Genomic DNA, 19,234 nt, shown 5'->3' with positions numbered 1-19,234 from the left:
TCTCATTTATTGCTGATAGGAATGCAAGATGGTGTAACCGCTTTGGAATACAGTTTGATACTTTCTCACAAAACTAAATATACTCAATATATGACTCAGCATTTGCACTTGTTAGTATTTACCTAAAGGAGGTGAAAACTTAGGCCCACACAAAAACCTGCACATGGATATTTATGGCAGCTTCATTTGTAATTGTCAAAACTTGTTAGCAATCAACATGTCCTTTGGTAGATGAATGGATAAGTAAACCGTGATACATCTTGGCAATGGAGTATTTATTTAATGCTAAAAAGAAACGAGCTTTCAAGTCATGAAAAATTTGGAGGAAACTTAAGTGCATATTACTAAGTGAAAGAAGCCAAAGTCTACATACTATAGGATTCCAACTATATGACATTCTGGAAAAGGCAAAACTATGAAGGCAGGAAAAAGATAAATGGTTTCTAGGGGTTGAGGTGGAGGAAGGGATGAATGGTCAGAGAACAGAGGATTTTCACAGAGGGTACCGTAATGATGGATCCTTGTCATTATATATTTGTCCAGACTCTAGACTGTATAACAAAGAGTGAACCATAATGTAAACTGTGGACTTTGGGGGAGTGTGATATGTCAATGTAGGGTTATCAGTTGTGGCAAATGTACGACTCTAGCAGAGGATATTAATAGTAGGGAGAGGCTACGCATGGAAGGAAGCTCAGAGTATACAGGCAATCTCTGTACCTTCTCAATTTTGCTGTGAAGTTTAAACTTTTCTTAAAAAAAATAAATTCTTTTTTTTAAAGATTGTATTCATTATTTGACAGAGAGAGAGAGAGCACGCGCGCGCTCTCTCTCGAGTAGGAGTGCGCACACAGCAGGGGGAGGGGCAGGCTCCCCGCTGAGCAGAGAGTAAACGTGGGACTCGATCCCAGGACCCTGAGATCGTGCCCTGAGCTGAAGGCAGTTGCTCAACCAACTGAGCCACACAGGTGCCCCTAAAAATATTATATTCTTCAAAAAAATTCCTTTCTTGTCCTTTTAATATCCATAGGCTCAGTAGTGATGTTCTCTCATTTCTGATATTAATAATTTTGTCCTCTTTTTTTCTTAGTTACCCTGGCAAGGAGCTTATCAATTCTATTGATATTTTCAAAGAAATAGCTTTTGGTTTTATTGATTATTAATATCCTGTTTTTAGTTTCATTGATTTATGCTTTAACGTTATTTCTTTTCTCCTTGCATTAGTTTTATCTTGTTCTTCTTTCTCTAATTTCCTAAGGTGGAAGTTTAGATTATTGATTTTACTTTTTTCCCCCTTCTAATTAACACCTTCAATACCGTATATTCCCTTTAAGTAATACTTTTGCTGAATCTCAACAATTCTTATGATATTTTCATCATTTAATTTAAAATATTTTTAAAAATTCTCTTCAGACTTATTTTTTGATGCATGTGTTATTTAGAGCTGTGTTCTCAGTCTTCAGATATTTTGGGATTTTCCAACTCCTTCTCTGTTACTGATTTTTAGTTTAATTTCATTGTTGTCTGAGAACATGCTTTGTATAGTTTGTATTCCCTGGAACTTAGGATGTGTTTAATGACCCATAATGTGGTCTATCTTGGTGAGTGTTTCATGTGAGCTTGAGAGTAATGTGTATCATGTTGTTGGATGAATAATTTTTATAAATGTCAACTAGATCCAGTGGATTGATGGTGCTGTTCCATTCAAATATATCACTATGGATTTTCTGCCTGCCGGATTTGTCAACTGCTGATAGAGGAGTATTGAAGTCTCCAATTATAACAGTGGATTTGACTAAGTCTCCTTGCTGTTTTTGACTGACATATTTTAGCTCTTTGTTCTTAGCCTCATACACATTAAAGATTATGTCATCTTGAATAATTGACCCTTTTATTATTATGTATTTTATATCATTATGTAATGCCCTTTTTGTCACTGATACTTTTCCTTCTTTTGACGTCAGACTTGTCTCAAATATAACACTTTAAAACATTTTATTTATGAGAAAGAGAGAGAGAGAGCATGAGCAAGAGAGCGCAAGCAGGGGGAGTGGCAGAGGGCGTGGTGGAGGGAAAGGTAGAAGCCCACTCCCTACTGAGCAGGGACCCGGACGGGGGCTGGATCCCAGAACGCTGGGATCATAACCTGAGCCGAAGACAGATACTTAACTGACGGACGCACCCAGGCGCCCCTCAAATATAGCAGCGTAACTTTCTTTTGGTTAGTGTTACTTAGCATGCTATAGCGTTCTCCATTAATTTTAATCTATTTGTGTCTTTTTTTAGTAACTGCTTGAGTTTGAATCCGTCCCCCAGCTTTACGAAGATCTAATTGACATATAACATTGTGTAAGTTTAAAAGGCACAACGTGATGATTTGGTGCACATATATATTATAAAACTATTACAAAAATAAGATTAGTTAACACATCAATTATCTCACTAATTACAATTTTTATTGAGATATAATGGACATATTACATTAGTTTCAGGTGTACATTATTTGCTATATGTATATATTGCAAAGTGATCACCATTATAAGTCTGGTTAACATCTATCACCACACAGTTATATATATATATATATATATATATATATATTTTTTTTTTTTACAGTGAGGATTTTTAAGTTCTACTCTCTTAGCAACTTTCAAATATGCAATACTGTATTAATTATAGTCACCATGCTATGCATTACATCCCCAAGACTTATTTCTTTCATAAGTGGAAGTTTGCACCTTTTGAAGACCCTCACTCAGCACTCCCCTTATCCCCCACCTTTGGCAACAACCGATCTGTATTCTCTGTATCTATGAATTCAGTAATTTTTTTTTCATTTTTTTAGATTCCAAATATATGGGAGAACATACAATATTTGTCTTTTTCTGACTTTTTGACTTAGCATAATACCATCAAGGTCCATCCATGTTGTTGCAAATGGCAGAATTTCCTTCTTTTTTGTGGCAAAACATGCCACTGTATGTACATACTTCATTTCTCTATCCATTCATGCACTGATGAACGCTTAGGTTGTGTACGATTCGGCTCTTTGAATAATGCTGCAATGAACACGGGGCGCCAGATACCTCTTCCAGCTACGCATTTCAGCGTATTGTTTTGTTTTCTCTATTGTTTTTCAATTTCATTGTTTCTGCTCTTTATTATTTCCTTCCTTCTTACTATAGATTTATTGCTCTTCCTTTTTTAGTTTATTGAGGCGGGAGTGTAGGTAATTGATTTGAGAATTTTCTTCTTTTGTAACGTAAACCTTTACAATTTTCTCTGGTACAGAATTTCCTCTCACCGCTGCCTTAGCTACAGCCTACAAATTTTGATACGTTTTCATTTTCATGCTTTCAACGTATTTTAAAAATCTTGAGACTCCCCCCTTTGGGTCATGGATTACTTAGAACTGTGCTGTTTAATTTTTAAGTGTTAACTTCCTGTCGTCTTTCTGTTCCTGATTTCTACTTTGATTCTACTGGGTCCAGAGAACATAGCCTGTGTGACTTCAGTCCTTACATTTGATAAGATAAGTTTTACGACCCAGGTTATGCTATATCTCGGTACGTGCTCCGTGGGTGTTTGAATAGAATGTGTACCTCGCTGTCTCGGGGCGAAGTGTTCTGTAGTTGCTGATCGGCTCAGTGGTGGTGCTGAGTACACAGGGGCACGCAGACAGGCCCTGGGGGCCTTGCGGTGAAGGACTCTGGTTGTTCCCTGGCTTACTCCGGGAGTAGTACCTCCGCTTGCCCCCTCTCCCCGGGACAACTCTGAGCTGCAGTCTGCGTCACTTCAACATGGCCGCCCGCAGGCCTGTGTGGCTAATGGGCGCCGCCATGTTGGCGCCGAGTCAGCCATTGGGGGGAGGGCCGATTTTAGCAGAGAGCCCTGTGGAGTCCGGGAGATCTACCGCCGAGCAGCCTCTACTGAGCATGCGCACATGCAGGCGGCGGCGTAAGGAATCCCGCAGGGACCAAGAGCCAGTGAGAGAGGTCGGCCGGATTTAATGACCGCCGGAGGTAAATGGCCACTGTCTTGAGAGAGCGTGGGTGAGGGGCAGGTGAGTGCGGCGATGGGAGCATCTGTAGCCGAGCTGTGAAAAGTCTCTGATGTCTATGATTAGCGTCGGGTCAGTGAGGGGGCGGGCAGTGAATGGAATAATGGGAGTCTGTGGGGTCTCTGACGGTGTATAGTCGGGGGAGGGACGGGGTCTGTGGGGTCTCTGATGGTGGATGCGCGGGGGAGGGACGGGGTCTGTGGGGTCTCTGACGGTGGATGGTCGGGGGAGGGATGGGGTCTGTGGGGTCTCTGACGGTGTATGGTCGGGGGAGGGGCGGGGTCTGTGGGGTCTCTGACGGTGGATCCCTGGTGGAAGGACGGGGTCTGTGGGGTCTCTGACGGTGGATGCGCGGGGGAGGGACGGGGTCTGTGGGGTCTCTGACGGTGGATCCCTGGTGGAGGGACGGGGTCTGTGGGGTCTCTGACGGTGGATCCCTGGTGGAGGGACGGGGTCTGTGGGGTCTCTGACGGTGTATAGTCGGGGGAGGGACGGGATCTGTGGGGTCTCTGACGGTGGATCCCTGGTGGAGGGACGAGGTCTGTGGGGTCTCTGACGGTGGGTGCGCGGGGGAGGGACGGGGTCTGTGGGGGTCTCTGACGGTGGATGGTCGGGGGAGGGACGGGGTCTGTGGGGTCTCTTGACGGTGGATGCGCGGGGGAGGGGCGGGGTCTGTGGGGTCTCTGACGGTGGATCCCTGGTGGAAGGACGGGGTCTGTGGGGTCTCTGACGGTGGATCCCTGGTGGAAGGACGGGGTCTGTGGGGTCTCTGACGGTGGATGCGCGGGGGAGGGACGGGGTCTGTGGGGTCTCTGACGGTGGATCCCTGGTGGAGGGACGGGGTCTGTGGGGTCTCTGACGGTGGATGCGCGGGGGAGGGACGGGATCTGTGGGGTCTCTGACGGTGGATCCCTGGTGGAGGGATGAGGTCTGTGGGGTCTCTGACGGTGGGTGCGCGGGGGAGGGGCGGGGTCTGTGGGGTCTCTGACGGTGGATCCCTGGTGGAGGGACGGGGTCTGTGGGGTCTCTGACCGTGTATGGTCGGGGGAGGGACGGGATCTGTGGGGTCTCTGACGGTGGATCCCTGGTGGAGGGACGAGGTCTGTGGGGTCTCTGACGGTGGATGCGCGGGGGAGGGGCGGGGTCTGTGGGGTCTCTGACGGTGGATCCCTGGTGGAAGGACGGGGTCTGTGGGGTCTCTGACGGTGGATCCCTGGTGGAGGGACGGGGTCTGTGGGGTCTCTGACGGTGGATCCCTGGTGGAGGGACGGGGTCTGTGGGGTCTCTGACGGTGGATGCGCGGGGGAGGGGCGGGGTCTGTGGGGTCTCTGACGGTGGATCCCTGGTGGAGGGACAGGGTCTGTGGGGTCTCTGACGGTGGATCCCTGGTGGAGGGACGGGGTCTGTGGGGTCTCTGACGGTGGATGCGCGGGGGAGGGACGGGGTCTGTGGGGTCTCTGACGGTGGATCCCTGGTGGAGGGACGGGGTCTGTGGGGTCTCTGACGGTGGATGCGCGGGGGAGGGACGGGATCTGTGGGGTCTCTGACGGTGGATCCCTGGTGGAGGGATGAGGTCTGTGGGGTCTCTGACGGTGGGTGCGCGGGGGAGGGGCGGGGTCTGTGGGGTCTCTGACGGTGGATCCCTGGTGGAGGGACGGGGTCTGTGGGGTCTCTGACCGTGTATGGTCGGGGGAGGGACGGGATCTGTGGGGTCTCTGACGGTGGATCCCTGGTGGAGGGACGAGGTCTGTGGGGTCTCTGACGGTGGATGCGCGGGGGAGGGGCGGGGTCTGTGGGGTCTCTGACGGTGGATCCCTGGTGGAAGGACGGGGTCTGTGGGGTCTCTGACGGTGGATCCCTGGTGGAGGGACGGGGTCTGTGGGGTCTCTGACGGTGGATCCCTGGTGGAGGGACGGGGTCTGTGGGGTCTCTGACGGTGGATGCGCGGGGGAGGGGCGGGGTCTGTGGGGTCTCTGACGGTGGATCCCTGGTGGAGGGACAGGGTCTGTGGGGTCTCTGACGGTGGATCCCTGGTGGAGGGACGGGGTCTGTGGGGTCTCTGACGGTGGATGGTCGGGGGAGGGACGGGGTCTGTGGGGTCTCTGACGGTGGATGCGCGGGGGAGGGGCGGGGTCTGTGGGGTCTCTGACGGTGGATGGTCGGGGGGAGGGACGGGGTCTGTGGAGTCAGTATGGTGGATAACTGTGGAGCCTGAATAATGAGGGATCTGAGGGGTGAGCGATGTTAGAAATTAATTGATATCCTCTCTCTCTTAGGCTTTTTGGCTTGTTCCTATTTATGATTTATTCATGCTATATTTTGCTTGAGATTTAAAAAAAATATGCCATCAGGTTGCATATAAGTCTTCATTTACCTTATTTTGATTTTTTACTTATCCAGATTAGTAGCTAGGTTGCTATTCGTAATCTATATTTTCTTTCTCTTTTTTATTATCAGGTATCTCAAATTTTATTTTATGGACCAATTTAAAGTACTAGTTGTGTTTATAATCTCTACTCTTTTTTTTTTTTCTTTTTAACGATTTATTTGTTTGTTTTTGAAAGAGAGAACTTGCCCACGTGAGTGGTGGGAGGGGCAGAGGGAAAGGGAAAGAATCTCAAGCTGGACTCCTCATAGAAAGGCTTAGTCCCAGGACCTGAGATCATGACCCTGGCAGAAATGAGTTCCACATTCAACTGACTGAGCCCCCAAGGCACCCCATCTCTGCTCTTTTTATATTAATTTTATATCCCTTTTTTAAAAGATACTTCTTTTTTTTTCTCTTTTTGATGTAAATTGTCATTCTTATTTTCTCAGTTTTATACTGGATACCTATAAGGGTATAAAATTTCCTTTAAATACATCTTTATTTATGAAATGTATATTTTTATATTCTTTTTTAAAAAAAGATTTATTTGTTTTAGAGAGAGAAAGCATCAGCAGGGAGAGGGGCAGAAGAAGAGGGAGAGAGAAAGAAGCAGATTTTCTGCTGAGCATGGGGCTCCATCCCACAACCCTGAGATCATGAGCAGAACCAAAATCAAGAGTCAGAGGCTTAACTAACTGAGTCACCCAGAGGATTAGAACTTGAAACCCACCTCCTGATTGGAGGTTGAGTCAATTACCGATGGCCAATTATTTAATTAATCATCTGTATGTAATGAAGCCTCCATAAAACTCCAAAAGGATGGAGTTTGGAGAGCTTCTGGATTGAACACATAAAGATTCTGGGAGAGTGGAGTACCTCTTCCCATGTACCTTGCCCTATGCGTCTCTTCCATCTGGTTGTTTCTGAGGTATATTCTTTCATAATAAATTGTTAATCCAGTAAGTCAAATGTTATCCTGAATTCTGTGAGCTGCTCTAGCAAATTAATGGAATCCAAGCTGGGGTTCCTGGGAATCTCTGATTTACAGCCAATTGATAAGGAACAAGTAACACTCTGGACTTATGATTGGCATCTGAAGCTGGAGTGGGGGCACTTTGTGGGACTGAACCCTCAACCTGTGTGATCTGATGCTAACTCCGAGTTGATGATGTCAGAATTGAGTTACATTGTAGGACACTCAGCTGGTGTTGCGGAATTGCTTAATGTAGGGATCCTTTTCCCTCCCTGCTTCCAACACATATACACACATTTGGTGATCAGAGGTATTGAGAATAGAGGAAAAACACATGGAAGGAATTTTTCTTTTACAGGGCATGGGACTGATTGCTGGAGAGCCAGGACCACTGCGGTAGAGTTGTTGGAGGCTCTATGATCAGGGACTGCAGAATGAGTGATTTGGGGTCTGTGGGCAGCAGGATATGGGAACCAGTGATTCTGAGGTGTGAATAATTCTCCAGGGGGAGGTCAGTGTGCAGCAGCTGACAGTGGAGCAGATTGAGGAGTGGGAGTGAGGAACTAGGTGATGACTTGAGTGGGCTGTAATGTCAGATGACCTCTGGTACAGTAATTGCATTCTACATGGATTATTGATATTGCAATAATAGCAATAGCTAATATTTAATGAGTGTTTATATGCCACACATGGTCTGGGTGCTTTTCAAGTATTATAAGTTTGTTTATCTAAAAAGTATGAAGATGGGGAAACTGAGACTGAAGTGAGTTCTCCAGATTGTCACTTCTTATTTGGCTCTGTACTTCTTATTGTTGCCCTGTGCCACCTGTTCCACACTGTAGGAAGCTCTTGGGAGGACAGCTGAGTGGCTGTCACCATGTGGCACTCTCTCTGCAGGATCCCTCTGTGTTTCCACAGAGCCTTGATGTCAGAGCACTCAGTGAGCCTTCAGAATCTCTTTTTCAGAGTCCAGCCCACCTTGGCCCAATATTGCTGGTAGTCTTCAGCCGTTCACCCATCCTTGGGCTCCTAGGAAGATTTGAGTTCTAAGATACACAGACGTGAGGCCCAGTGTGAACATGACAGCCAAGGAGAACTTGCCCACAGGATCCAGCTCACATCCTGCCTCTTCGGGAATGTGACAGCTCCTGTGAAGGGGAGGGGAGCCTCAGAAGCCGGACTGTTTTTAGAACTGGGCTTGCTAAAACAAAACATGATCCTTTTGCAATGTGAACAGTTTATGGCTGATGCCATATACTCCAAATCTGTTTGTTGTAGTGGGAGAGATTTTTTTTTAGAAGTCTTTGTTTGTTTGTTTGTTTGTTTTTAAAGGTTTTATTTATTTATTCAACAGAGATAGAGACAGCCAGCAAGAGAGGGAACACAAGCAGGGGGAGTGGGAGAGGAAGAAGCAGGCTCATAGCGGAGGAGCCTGATGTGGGGCTCGATCCCATAACGCCCGGGATCATGCCCTGAGCCAAAGGCAGACGCTTAACCGCTGTACCACCCAGGTGCCCCTGTTTGTTTATTTTTTGAGAGAGAGCATGCACACGTGGGTGGCTGGGCTTGGTCTCACGACCCTGAGATCGTGACCTCAGCCAAAATGAAGAGTGGGATGCTTAACCAACTGAGCCACCGAGGCTTGCTGAGACTTTTTTTAAGTTTTATTATAGAAAATTTTAAATGACACAATTTTAAATGTATAGTAGAGAAAATAATATAATGAACCCCAAATGCCCATTATCACCCAGTCTCAGTAATTATCAACTATTTGCCAGTGTTGTTTCACCTATTTCTTCCCACTTACTTTGTTTTGACCAGAATATATTTTTTTAAATTTTATTTATGTATTTGAGAGAGAGAGAGGGAGAGAATGAGCAGTGGGGAGGGGCGGGGGGGGGGCGCGGAGGGAGAGAATCAGACTCCCTGCTGAGCAGGAATTCCCTACATAGGGCTCAATCCCAGGACCTTGAGATCATGACCTGAGCTGAAGGCAGACACTTAACCAACTGAGCCACCCAGGACCCCCTTGACCATAATATTTTAAGATAAATCTCAGATACCATGTCATTTCACCCACAAATACTTCAGCATGTAGGTCCTGATGTGGACTTTTTTCTCACACCCACCTAGCCATTACCAATATAACAGAAGCTCCCCAATAGTAAGTAGTTCCCTCATCTGATAATCTGTAGTCAGGTTTCTCTGATTATCTAAAACATGACTTTGTTAACTTTTTACTATAAAAATGTCAAAAGTAGGAAAGCTGAGCAAGTAATATAATGAACCGCTCCATATGCCCATTGGTCAGTGGGTGTCAATGTGATTATTCTACTGTCACCAAGTCACGCCCAATCATTTGTCATCTATACCTTCCTTTCCCCATATTTTTTTCTCTTCTGCTGGATTATTTTGAAGTTAATCTCATACATTGTATCGTTTCGCCCATAAATATTTCAATATATAAACCTAAAAATAAGTATCTTAAATAAAAATAGCCTTAGTGCTATTAACATACCTTAAAAAATTGTAATATATTTAAAAATACCATTTCATGTAGATTGGATTGGTAGGTGGATTTAGAGGCTTGGTCAGATTCAGGTTCTTTTTTTGTTATTTTGGGGCAAGACTACTTCCTGAGTGGTGGTGTGTACTTCCATCAGGAGACACACAATATCTGGCTATCTCTTTTTGTGATGTGAGCGGCTGTTGATTGTTTCATAGATCCACTGTTTCGTTAGGGGTACAAGATGGACATTTTCACTTCTACCATTCTTTCATTTATTAGCTGGAATATTACAAAAAGAGGGAGAGAGAAACTCCTTCATGAAGTGTTTGGTTACCCTAGGGTACAGCTATATAGGAAAGACAGCAAAAATGCTTTCTTTACAAGTTTCACAAGCAAGGATTTCAATCTCTAACACTTTCCAAAGATCCTGGAAATATTCCCTATCTTGATCTGAATGACAGATGCACAGGTGTGGAAAGTAGGGGAAAATGCAAGATACCTAATATTTATGTATTTTATATACATTTTACACAGTTTGAAAATTAGCAAAGAAGTGGGGCGCCTGGGTGGCTCAGTCGTTAAGTGTCTGCCTTCACCTCAGGACGTGATCCTGGAGTCCTGGGATGGAGCCCCATGTCAGGCTCCTCCACTGGGAGCCTGCTTCTTTCTCTCCCACTCCCCCTGCCTGTGTTCCCTCTTTTGCTGGCTGTCTCTCTCTCTCTGTTAAATGAATAAATAAAATCTTTAAAAAAAAAATTAACAAAGAAGTAACTAAAATGTTTATGTTAGAAAAGTGTATTTAATAGGAATACTTCTTTTTTTATAATAATTTTTTATTATGTTCTGTTAGTCACCACACAGTACAACCCTAGTTTTTGATGTAAAGTTCCATGATTCATTACTTGCGTCTAACATCCAGTGCACCATGCAATACGTGCCCTCCTTAATACCCATCACCGGCCTATCCCAGTCCCCCATCCCCCTAATATAAAAATTCAAAGCTAAAATAAATCTTAATGGTCTGTCATGAAAAAATATTGGGGAGGTCTAGAGCAAAAGGGACACAATGACTAATGTGCGAGTCTTGATTAAAATCTGCTTCCAAACACAACAGCAAAAAAAGGTGTTTCTGAGATAATTGGGGTATTCTGAATATGAGCTGAATATTAAAATGATATAGAATTACTAGTAATTTTCTCAGGCATAATAATGATCTTTTAAGAAATTTATGTGAAGTATTTAGGCATGAAGTGTCATGACATCTACAACTTTCAAATAATTCAGCAAAAAATGTATACATACACATATGAACCTACTGTGACTATGTGTGTAGAAAGATTAAGCAAATATGGCAAAATACTAATTGTTGAAACTGGGTGGAGGGTATATATGTGTTTCTTGTACTAATCATTCAATTCTTCTTTCTGTTAGAAAACTGTCATTAAAAATTTTGGAAAGGGGTGCCTGGCTGGCTCAGTCAGTAGAACAGGAGACTCTGGTCTTGGGGTCCTGAGTTTGAGCCCCACGTTGGGCATAGAGATTACTTAAAAAAAATTTTTTTAGGGGTGCCTAGGTGGCTCATTCAGTTAACCATCCAGCTCTTGATCTCAGCTCAGGTCTTGATCTCAGGGCTGTGAGTTCAAGCTCCGCGTTGGGCTCCACACTGGATGTGGTGCCTACTAAAAAAAAGGGGGGGGGGAGAAAGAAAGAAAGATCGATTTTAAAAATAAAAAAATAAAAATATTGGAAAATAGTGACTCAAATCAGCTTTTAAGGCTTATTATTAACTAGAACCAAATCCACTCACCACATTGTAGCCAAGACAAAGTTTCCATTGAAGTTTCCCTTTTAAGAACTGTAAGGAAAGGAGAAAAGTGAAAAAGCTTCAGGCTCTCTCTTTGGTCTTTCCTGTGAATGTTCTCACTGGTCGGGACGGGCTCATCACAGAAGCTCAGAGCAAACTCATTATATTCTTTAGAAACAGTTACTTTGGTTTTTACTAGCAAATAAGAAGAATATAAAAATTACCTGTAATTTTACCATCACCCAAATAATATATCTATTAACGTGGTAGTATATTTCCTTCCAGATAATTTTCTTTTTGTGCGTGAGTGCACTCATAGACGTGTGTATGCATGTATGTGTGCATGCGTACGTACACACATATTGTTCAGTGAAAGTGGAATCATACTGTTTGGTACATGTTTTTATTTTTACTTGTCAGTTTAACATATTTTTCTACTATAATTTAATTTTATATAACTTTATGTTCTCAGGATGGCCTGTAAATTATTTAAGCAGTCTACAATTACTGGGTATCAAGATGTTCTAGCCTTTTTATTTTGTTATTAGCCATGTTGTGGTAAAATTCCTGCATTTAAATTTTTGTGCAATACAGGATGATTTTTGATGATATCGGTCTAGAAATAAGTTTTTGGGTCAGGTGCATGGATGCTAAATGATATATGTGTCCATGTGTGGGACTCTGGCACACTTCCCTCTCTCATCTGTCCTTCTGTCCATCTCATTTCTCAGATCTCAGCCTCTTTCCCAGAAGAGCCAGAAATGACCAAGTCCCTGGTGAGTTATTTGTTTTTGCTTTATTTATTTGTTGGTTTATTTTCTAGTGGATTTTAGGAAGCATTTAATAATCCATATAGTAAGATGGGCAAGTATAAATAAATAAAAATTAAGATTGGGGGGAAAAAAGGTGACTATTAACTCCAGGCCAAGCTTGGAATATAGATATGTGTGACTTGTGTGGTTTTATATAGTTGTGAACTTTGAACTGTGAGATTGTCTCTGATCTTCCTGAAAGACCTAGCAATAATGGAAATGAGATACTGATTTATATTGTTGATAAGTAATTTATTTCACCTGTAGTAAAGATATCCTGGTTCCTGATGCTTGAGAAAAATTTTGATGGCCCTTCAGATGGATGGAGACAGAACAGTGTCTTCAACAGCACTGTTAATAAAAGGGCACTGATAGGTTTTCTGTTGTTACAAAGCAGTGCTTCTCACACTTGCACGTGACTTAGGGCTCTGATTTAATAGGGTTGGAATTCCCGCAGGGTGTCACTGCTGCTTGTCCAAGGACTACTTTCTGAAGCAAAGTTTTGAGGTTTTATGATGAACAGGTATTTTGTCAGATGGTTTTTCTGCATCAGTTGACATGGTAATGGGATTTTACTTCCTTAGGCTATTACTATGATAGACTACAATTGATTGATTTTCTTTTCTTTCTTTCTTTTTTTTTATTTTTTATTTTTATTATTTTTTAAAATTATTATTATATGTTAGTCACCATACAGTACATCATTAGCTTTTGTTTATTTTATTTTATTTTATTTTTTTAAAAGATTTTATTTATTTATTTGACAGAGATAGAGGCAGCCAGCGAGAGAGGGAACACAAGCAGGGGGAGTGGGAGAGGAAGAAGCAGGCTCATAGCGGAGGAGCCTGATGTGGGGCTCGATCCCATAACGCCGGGATCACGCCCTGAGCCGAAGGCAGACACTCAACCGCTGTGCCACCCAGGCGCCCCCATCATTAGCTTTTGATGTAGTGTTCCATGATGATTCATTGTTTGCCTATAACACCCAGTGCTCCATGCAATACGTGCCCTCCTTAATACCCTTCACCGGGCTAGCCCATCCCCCCACCCCTCTCCCCTCTAAAACCCTCACTTCGTTTCCCAGACTCCATAGTCTCTCATGGTTCGTCTCCCCCTCTGTTTGCCCCCCTTCCTTCTTCCCTTCCTTCTCCTAATGATCTCCCTGCTATTCCTTCTGTTCCACAAATAAGTGAAACCATATGATAATTGTCTTTTTCTGCTTGACTTGTTTCATTTAGCATAATCTCCTCCAGTTCCATCCATATTGATGCAAATGTTGGGTAATCATCCTTTCTGATGGCTGACTAATATTCCATTGTATATGTGGACCACATCTTTTTTTAAAGAATAAAATTTATTGTCTTCTCATGCAGCAGGAGGCCCTGCTAGGCCCTCAGACACCTCCTTCCTCCCACCTACAATTGATTGATTTTCACATCTTGAGCCAGCCTTGCAACCTTTGAATACACCCCATTTGATTATGGCATATACTTCTTTCTATATATTTGTATTTGTTAATACTTTGTTAAGGATTTTTATATCATATTTATGAGGGATACTATCTATTTATTTTATTTTATTACTACTATGTATGGATGAAAGTTCCAACTCCCCACCTGGGTTTTTCTCACTCCACACCTTTGGAGTGTGAAAGGGGCATCTTTGTTTAGCTAGGCAAGAGTGGGAGTCTAGGCTACTCATTGGGTCTTTGTTAATGGGTTTCGGGTCAGGCCCAAAGGTTTTGTTTGTTTTTTTAATTTGTTCTGTCTGGCTGGAGTATGTTTTGCCTAAAAGTTTTCTGCCTTTCTGCCCCTTTGCTGGTCTTTTAGCTAGACAGAACTCTCTTTGAGCTCTCTTTGTGTGCTCTCGTTGGTGATACTGTCTTGTAGGCTTTTTAGCACCTGTCAGGACTCTTTGAAGCAGTCTTCAGGAACTCATGCTATGTAGTTCCTTGGTTTCTGAGGTCCCTAGCCAGTTTGACTTTTTTTCTTTAGCCTTATGAAGTCTTCTCATATTTGTTTTATGGATGATATCTATGGTTTCTAGATGTACTTAGTGGGATGAGAAGGGGCAAGTGCATCTTTCCAGGAATGGAACTCAGTTCACTGTTTTTTTTTTTCCTAAGGAGGACTTATTTTATATTAAGCATGCTCATGTATTTTTTTTTTTAGAAGAAGAATCCTGTCTTTTTTTTCCTAAAGATTTTATTTATTTATTTATTTGACAGAGAGAGAGAGAGAGCCAGCGAGAGAGGGAACACAAGCAGGGGCAGTGCGAGAGGAAGAAGCAGGCTTCCCAGCGGAGCAGGGAGCCCGATGCGGGGCTTGATCCCAGGACCTTGGGATCATGCCCTGAGGTGAAGGCAGACGCTTAACGACTGAGCCACCCAGGCACTCCTGTTTTTTTCAATTATATTTACCTCTTTGTTCTTTTCATTTTAACTTTTAAAAGTAAATATTTCATTTGGAATATCATGGAAGTTATACTTGTATTTACTCAGTCACATAGGTCTTTGAGGCTTCATAGAACTTTGCTAAGCTCTCAAATTCCAGTTCTTCAAAGGTAATCACTGTGAACTCAATTGAACTGCTTATTTTAGTACTGACTCTTATACGTCTAAGTAGCATGTTTATATTGGTACCTCTCGGCTTTCAGCTTTAGGCAGTATCACTGACTTAATACAGTGGAAAATAAGGATTTAACTCTCTTTGAAACACTTAGGCCCTCAACACTCACATGCACATTTCTTATGTCTCCTTATGAAAGGAATTATGTTAGGAATATTATCGTTTTGGGTAAATCAATAGGCTGTATTTAATGTGAGGATTATTTTAATTATGTTCACAGCTGAACCATTTCCTTTACCTTTTGTGCACTACTTTTTGTTTTACCTGTAATCAATAACTGGTTTAATCATTTGTTTCATTTATGTATATGTGTGTCTGTGTGTGTTTGTGTACATTGTGATTATATAGCAATTAATTCCATAAATCTTCCCAGGTATAGAAATATCTTTTCAGTGTGTTAAAATATATTAGGTAATAACAGTAATGGTAATCACAAGCCTTACTATAATGGTTGCTATTTGCCAGGCACTGTAAGCACTATTAACTAATTTAATTACAACCCCTATGAGGTTATCTATAATCATCCTCACTTTACAGAGGAGGAAACAGATGCACAGAAAGGGTAAGTAACTTGCCCAAGATTGCACCACTAGTAAGTGTTGAAGCCAGGTGTAAGCCCAGGTAATTTGGCTTTAGACTTTAGGCTCTTAATTTCATCTCTAAAGAAACTTCTCTCGTGGTCTTTGACCTGACCTGCTCACAGTGTTCTCTGTTTGATACTCAGCTGCTGACTTGCGGTCTCCCTTTGGCATAGTCCTAGGAATTCCTTTCATGTCCATCAAGTGTTGGATCTCTTGTTTTAGGCTCTTTCTTGATTTCTTTCTTTCTTTTTTTTTTTTTTAAAGATTTTATTTATTTATTTGACAGAGATAGAGACAGCCAGCGAGAGAGGAAACACAAGCAGGGGGAGTGGGAAAGGAAGAAGCAGGCTCATAGCGGAGGAGCCTGATGTGGGGCTCGATCCCGGAACGCCGGGATCACGCCCTGAGCCGAAGGCAGACGCCTAACCGCTGTGCCACCCAGGCGCCCCTCTTTCTTGATTTCTGCTTTCATTTTTAGAGCCTGTCATACAGTAGCTGTCTATAAAGTGTGGGTAGGTAGTGAATTTTCTGAGTCCTTGCATATCTGGAAATGTCTTTATTTCACTCTCAGTAACTTCATAGCTTGGTTGGGTGTAAATTCTAGATTGTAAATCATTTTTACTCACAATTTTGAAGCCATTGTTTTTACTTTTACCATCTCATTTTCTCTTACTAGTTGTGATAATAAGAATAATTGCCCCCCAGGATATCCACATCCGAATCTCTGGAAAGTGTGAATATGTTACCTTCCATGGCAGGAGGGACTTTGCTGATGTGGCTAAATTAAGGATCTTGAGGTAGTGAGATTATACTGAGTTATCTGGGTGGTCCCAGTGTAGGCACATGGGTCCTTACAAGTGAAAGAGGGAGGCAGGAGTCAGGGAGAGATTTGAAGATGCCACTCTGCTGGCTTTGAAGGTAGAGGAAGGGACCGTGAGTTTCTAGAAGTTGTGTAGGTCAAGGAAATGAATTCTCCCTTTGAGCCACCAGGAGGAATGTAGCCCTGCTAACATCTTGATTTTAACCCAGCAAGATCCGTATTGAAATTCTGACTCCAGAACCATAAGATAATAAATTCGTGTTGTTTTAACTGTGTGGTGATTTGTTAGAACGGCAATAGGAAGCCATTACAGATTTGGTACCTGGAAGTGGGTGCTACTGTAATAAGTACGTAAAAATGGAAGTAGATTTGGAATTCAGTTGGGGGTAGAAACTGTAAGAATTTTGAAGAACACAATAGCAGGAGCCTGGATTTCCTTGAGCAGACTGGTAGTAGAAATATGGTTGTTAACCACTCTACTAGAGGGCTCAGAAAGAGCAGCACAGTAGGAAAAACCTGTGTTGTTTTAGAGAATACCTAAATTGTTATAAACAGAGTCTTGAGACAAATGGTTGTTAAAGGTATTGCTGGTGACGACTGGAAGGAAATGAGGGGCATGTTACTAGAAAACGGAGGAAAGGGTACCCTGTTGTGCAGTGGCAGAAAGCCTAGATGAAGTTTGTTCTGTAGTTATGTGGAAAACAGGTTTGTCGGTGATGAACGTGGATTTTTCTCTGAGGAGATTTCCAAGCAAAGGGTTGAAGATGTAGCCAAGTTTCTTCTTCCTGATTATAGTGAAATGTGACAGTTGAGATGGATCAAGGGGACAACTGTTAAGCAATAAGGAACGAGACTTGGGAAATTTTCAGGCTGTCAAGATTCCAAAAGAGGCCAAAATTGGTTTTACTGTCAAGAAAGCTCTTGAGAGAAAGCCAAGGGTGTGGATAAATGTTTTGTGTATTTTTCTAGGTTTTTAGGTAATTAGCAGGAGAAATAGGGTGGAATGCACGTACTCCCATTTTTTTAAGAACCAGAAGTCTCAATCTCGGCTTTTATTTTTATTTATTTATTTAATTTTTTTATTGAAATACAGTTGACACACAAAATTACATTGGTTTCAGCTGTACGATACAGTGATTCAACAAGTCTATATATGCTATGCTTACCACAAATGTAGCTACCATCTGTCACCATACAACGCTGTCGTGATACCGTTGACTCTGTGCCCTATGCTGTACCTTTCATCCTCATGACTTACTCATTCCATAACTGGAAGTTTGTACCTCCCACCCATTCTACCCTTATCCCCTGGCAACCATCAGTTTGTTCTCTGTATTTATGGGTTTGTTTCTACTTTGTTTGTTTGTTTTTTAGATTGCACATATAAATGAAAACATATGATATTTGTCTTTCTCTGACTTGTTTCACTTAGCACAATACCCTGTAGGTCCATCCATATTGTCCCAAATGGCAGGATCTTATTCTTTTTTATGTCTGAGTGATACTTAGTGATTTTACTATATTTATACATAGCACATGTTTATTTTTTTAAAAATTTTTAAAGATTTATTCATTTATTTTATATAGAGAAAGAGCATGTGCGAGCAGGGGGAGGGGCAAAAGTAGAGAAAGAGGGAGAATCCCAAGCCAACTCCCTGCTGAGCACAGAGTGCAACATGGGGCTCAATCTCATGACCCTGAGATCATGACCCAAGCTGAAGCCAAGATTCGGAATCTCAACATCTTTACTCATTCATTTATCGATGTGGACACTGGGGTTGCTTTCATAACTTGGCTATTGTAAATAATGCTTCAAAAAACATAGGGGTGCATATATCTTTCTGAATTAGTGTTTTGGTTTTCTTTGGGTAAACACTCAGTGGTGGGTGATTGGATTCTATGGTATTCCTATTTTTTTTTTTTTTTTGAGGCACCTCCATACTGTTTGCCAGAGTGGCTGCACAGTTTGCATTCCCACCAACAGTGCACGTCCTCATCAACACTTGTTATTTCTTGTCTTTTTGATACTAGCCATTCTGACAGGTGTCAGATGATATGTCATTGTGGTTTTGTTTGCATTTCCCTGATAATTTGTTATGTTGAGCATTTTTTGGTGTGTCTGTTGATTATCCGTATGTCTTTTTTGGAAAAATGTCTATTTAGCTCTGTTCATTTTTAATCAAATTATTTGGGGTTTTTTTGGTGTTGAATTGTATAAGTTCTTTATATAGTTCAGATATTAACCCTTATTTGACATACCACTTGGAAATATCTTCTCCCATTCAGTAGGTTACCTTTCATTTCGTTGATTGTTTCTTTCGCTGTGCAGAAGTTTTTTATTTTGTTGTAGTCCTAATAGTTTATTTTTGCTTTTGTTTCCTTTGCCTAAGGAGACATATCTTAAAAAGTATTGCTAAGGCCAGTGTCAAAGAGATTAATGCCTATGTTCTCCTCTAGGAGTTCTATGGTTTAAGGTCTCACATTTAGGTCTTTCATCCATTTTGAATTTATTTTTGTGTATGGTAGGAGAAAGTGGTCCAGTTTCATTCTTTTGCATGTAGCTGTCCTGTTTTTCCAGCACCATTTATTGAAGAGACTGGCTTTTCCCTATTGTAAATTCCTGTCTCTTTTGTTGTGGATTAATTGACCGTATAATTATGCATGAGTTTATTTCTGGGCC

At 42.3% G+C, this 19,234-nt stretch overlaps 1 protein-coding gene across 7 annotated transcripts in view; it reads left to right on the top strand.

Annotated features, from left to right (window-relative positions):
* The first annotated feature begins 3,935 nt into the window (after nt 1-3,935).
* ZNF484 (zinc finger protein 484) overlaps nt 3,936-19,234 on the top strand; it is a 38,145-nt gene continuing 22,846 nt past the window's right edge. Inside the window, exons 1-3 of one of the 7 annotated variants that reach the window (XM_087858843.1) lie at nt 3,939-4,063; nt 12,446-12,490; nt 14,754-14,882. In XM_087858843.1, the coding sequence (XP_087714969.1) occupies nt 12,476-12,490; nt 14,754-14,882 (144 nt within the window). In that variant the 5' untranslated portion in view covers nt 3,939-4,063; nt 12,446-12,475. The other 6 variants (XM_087858844.1, XM_045772439.2, XM_045772438.2 and 3 more) reach the window with 6 other exon arrangements.

The sequence above is a fragment of the Ursus americanus genome, chromosome 34 (assembly GCF_024610735.1).
Source record: "Ursus americanus isolate L20-20 chromosome 34, mUrsAme1.1.p, whole genome shotgun sequence".
Taxonomy (NCBI): Eukaryota; Metazoa; Chordata; class Mammalia; order Carnivora; family Ursidae; genus Ursus; species Ursus americanus.
The sequence above is the reverse complement of the archived record's forward strand: the minus strand, read 5'-3'. Positions and strand labels throughout refer to the sequence as shown.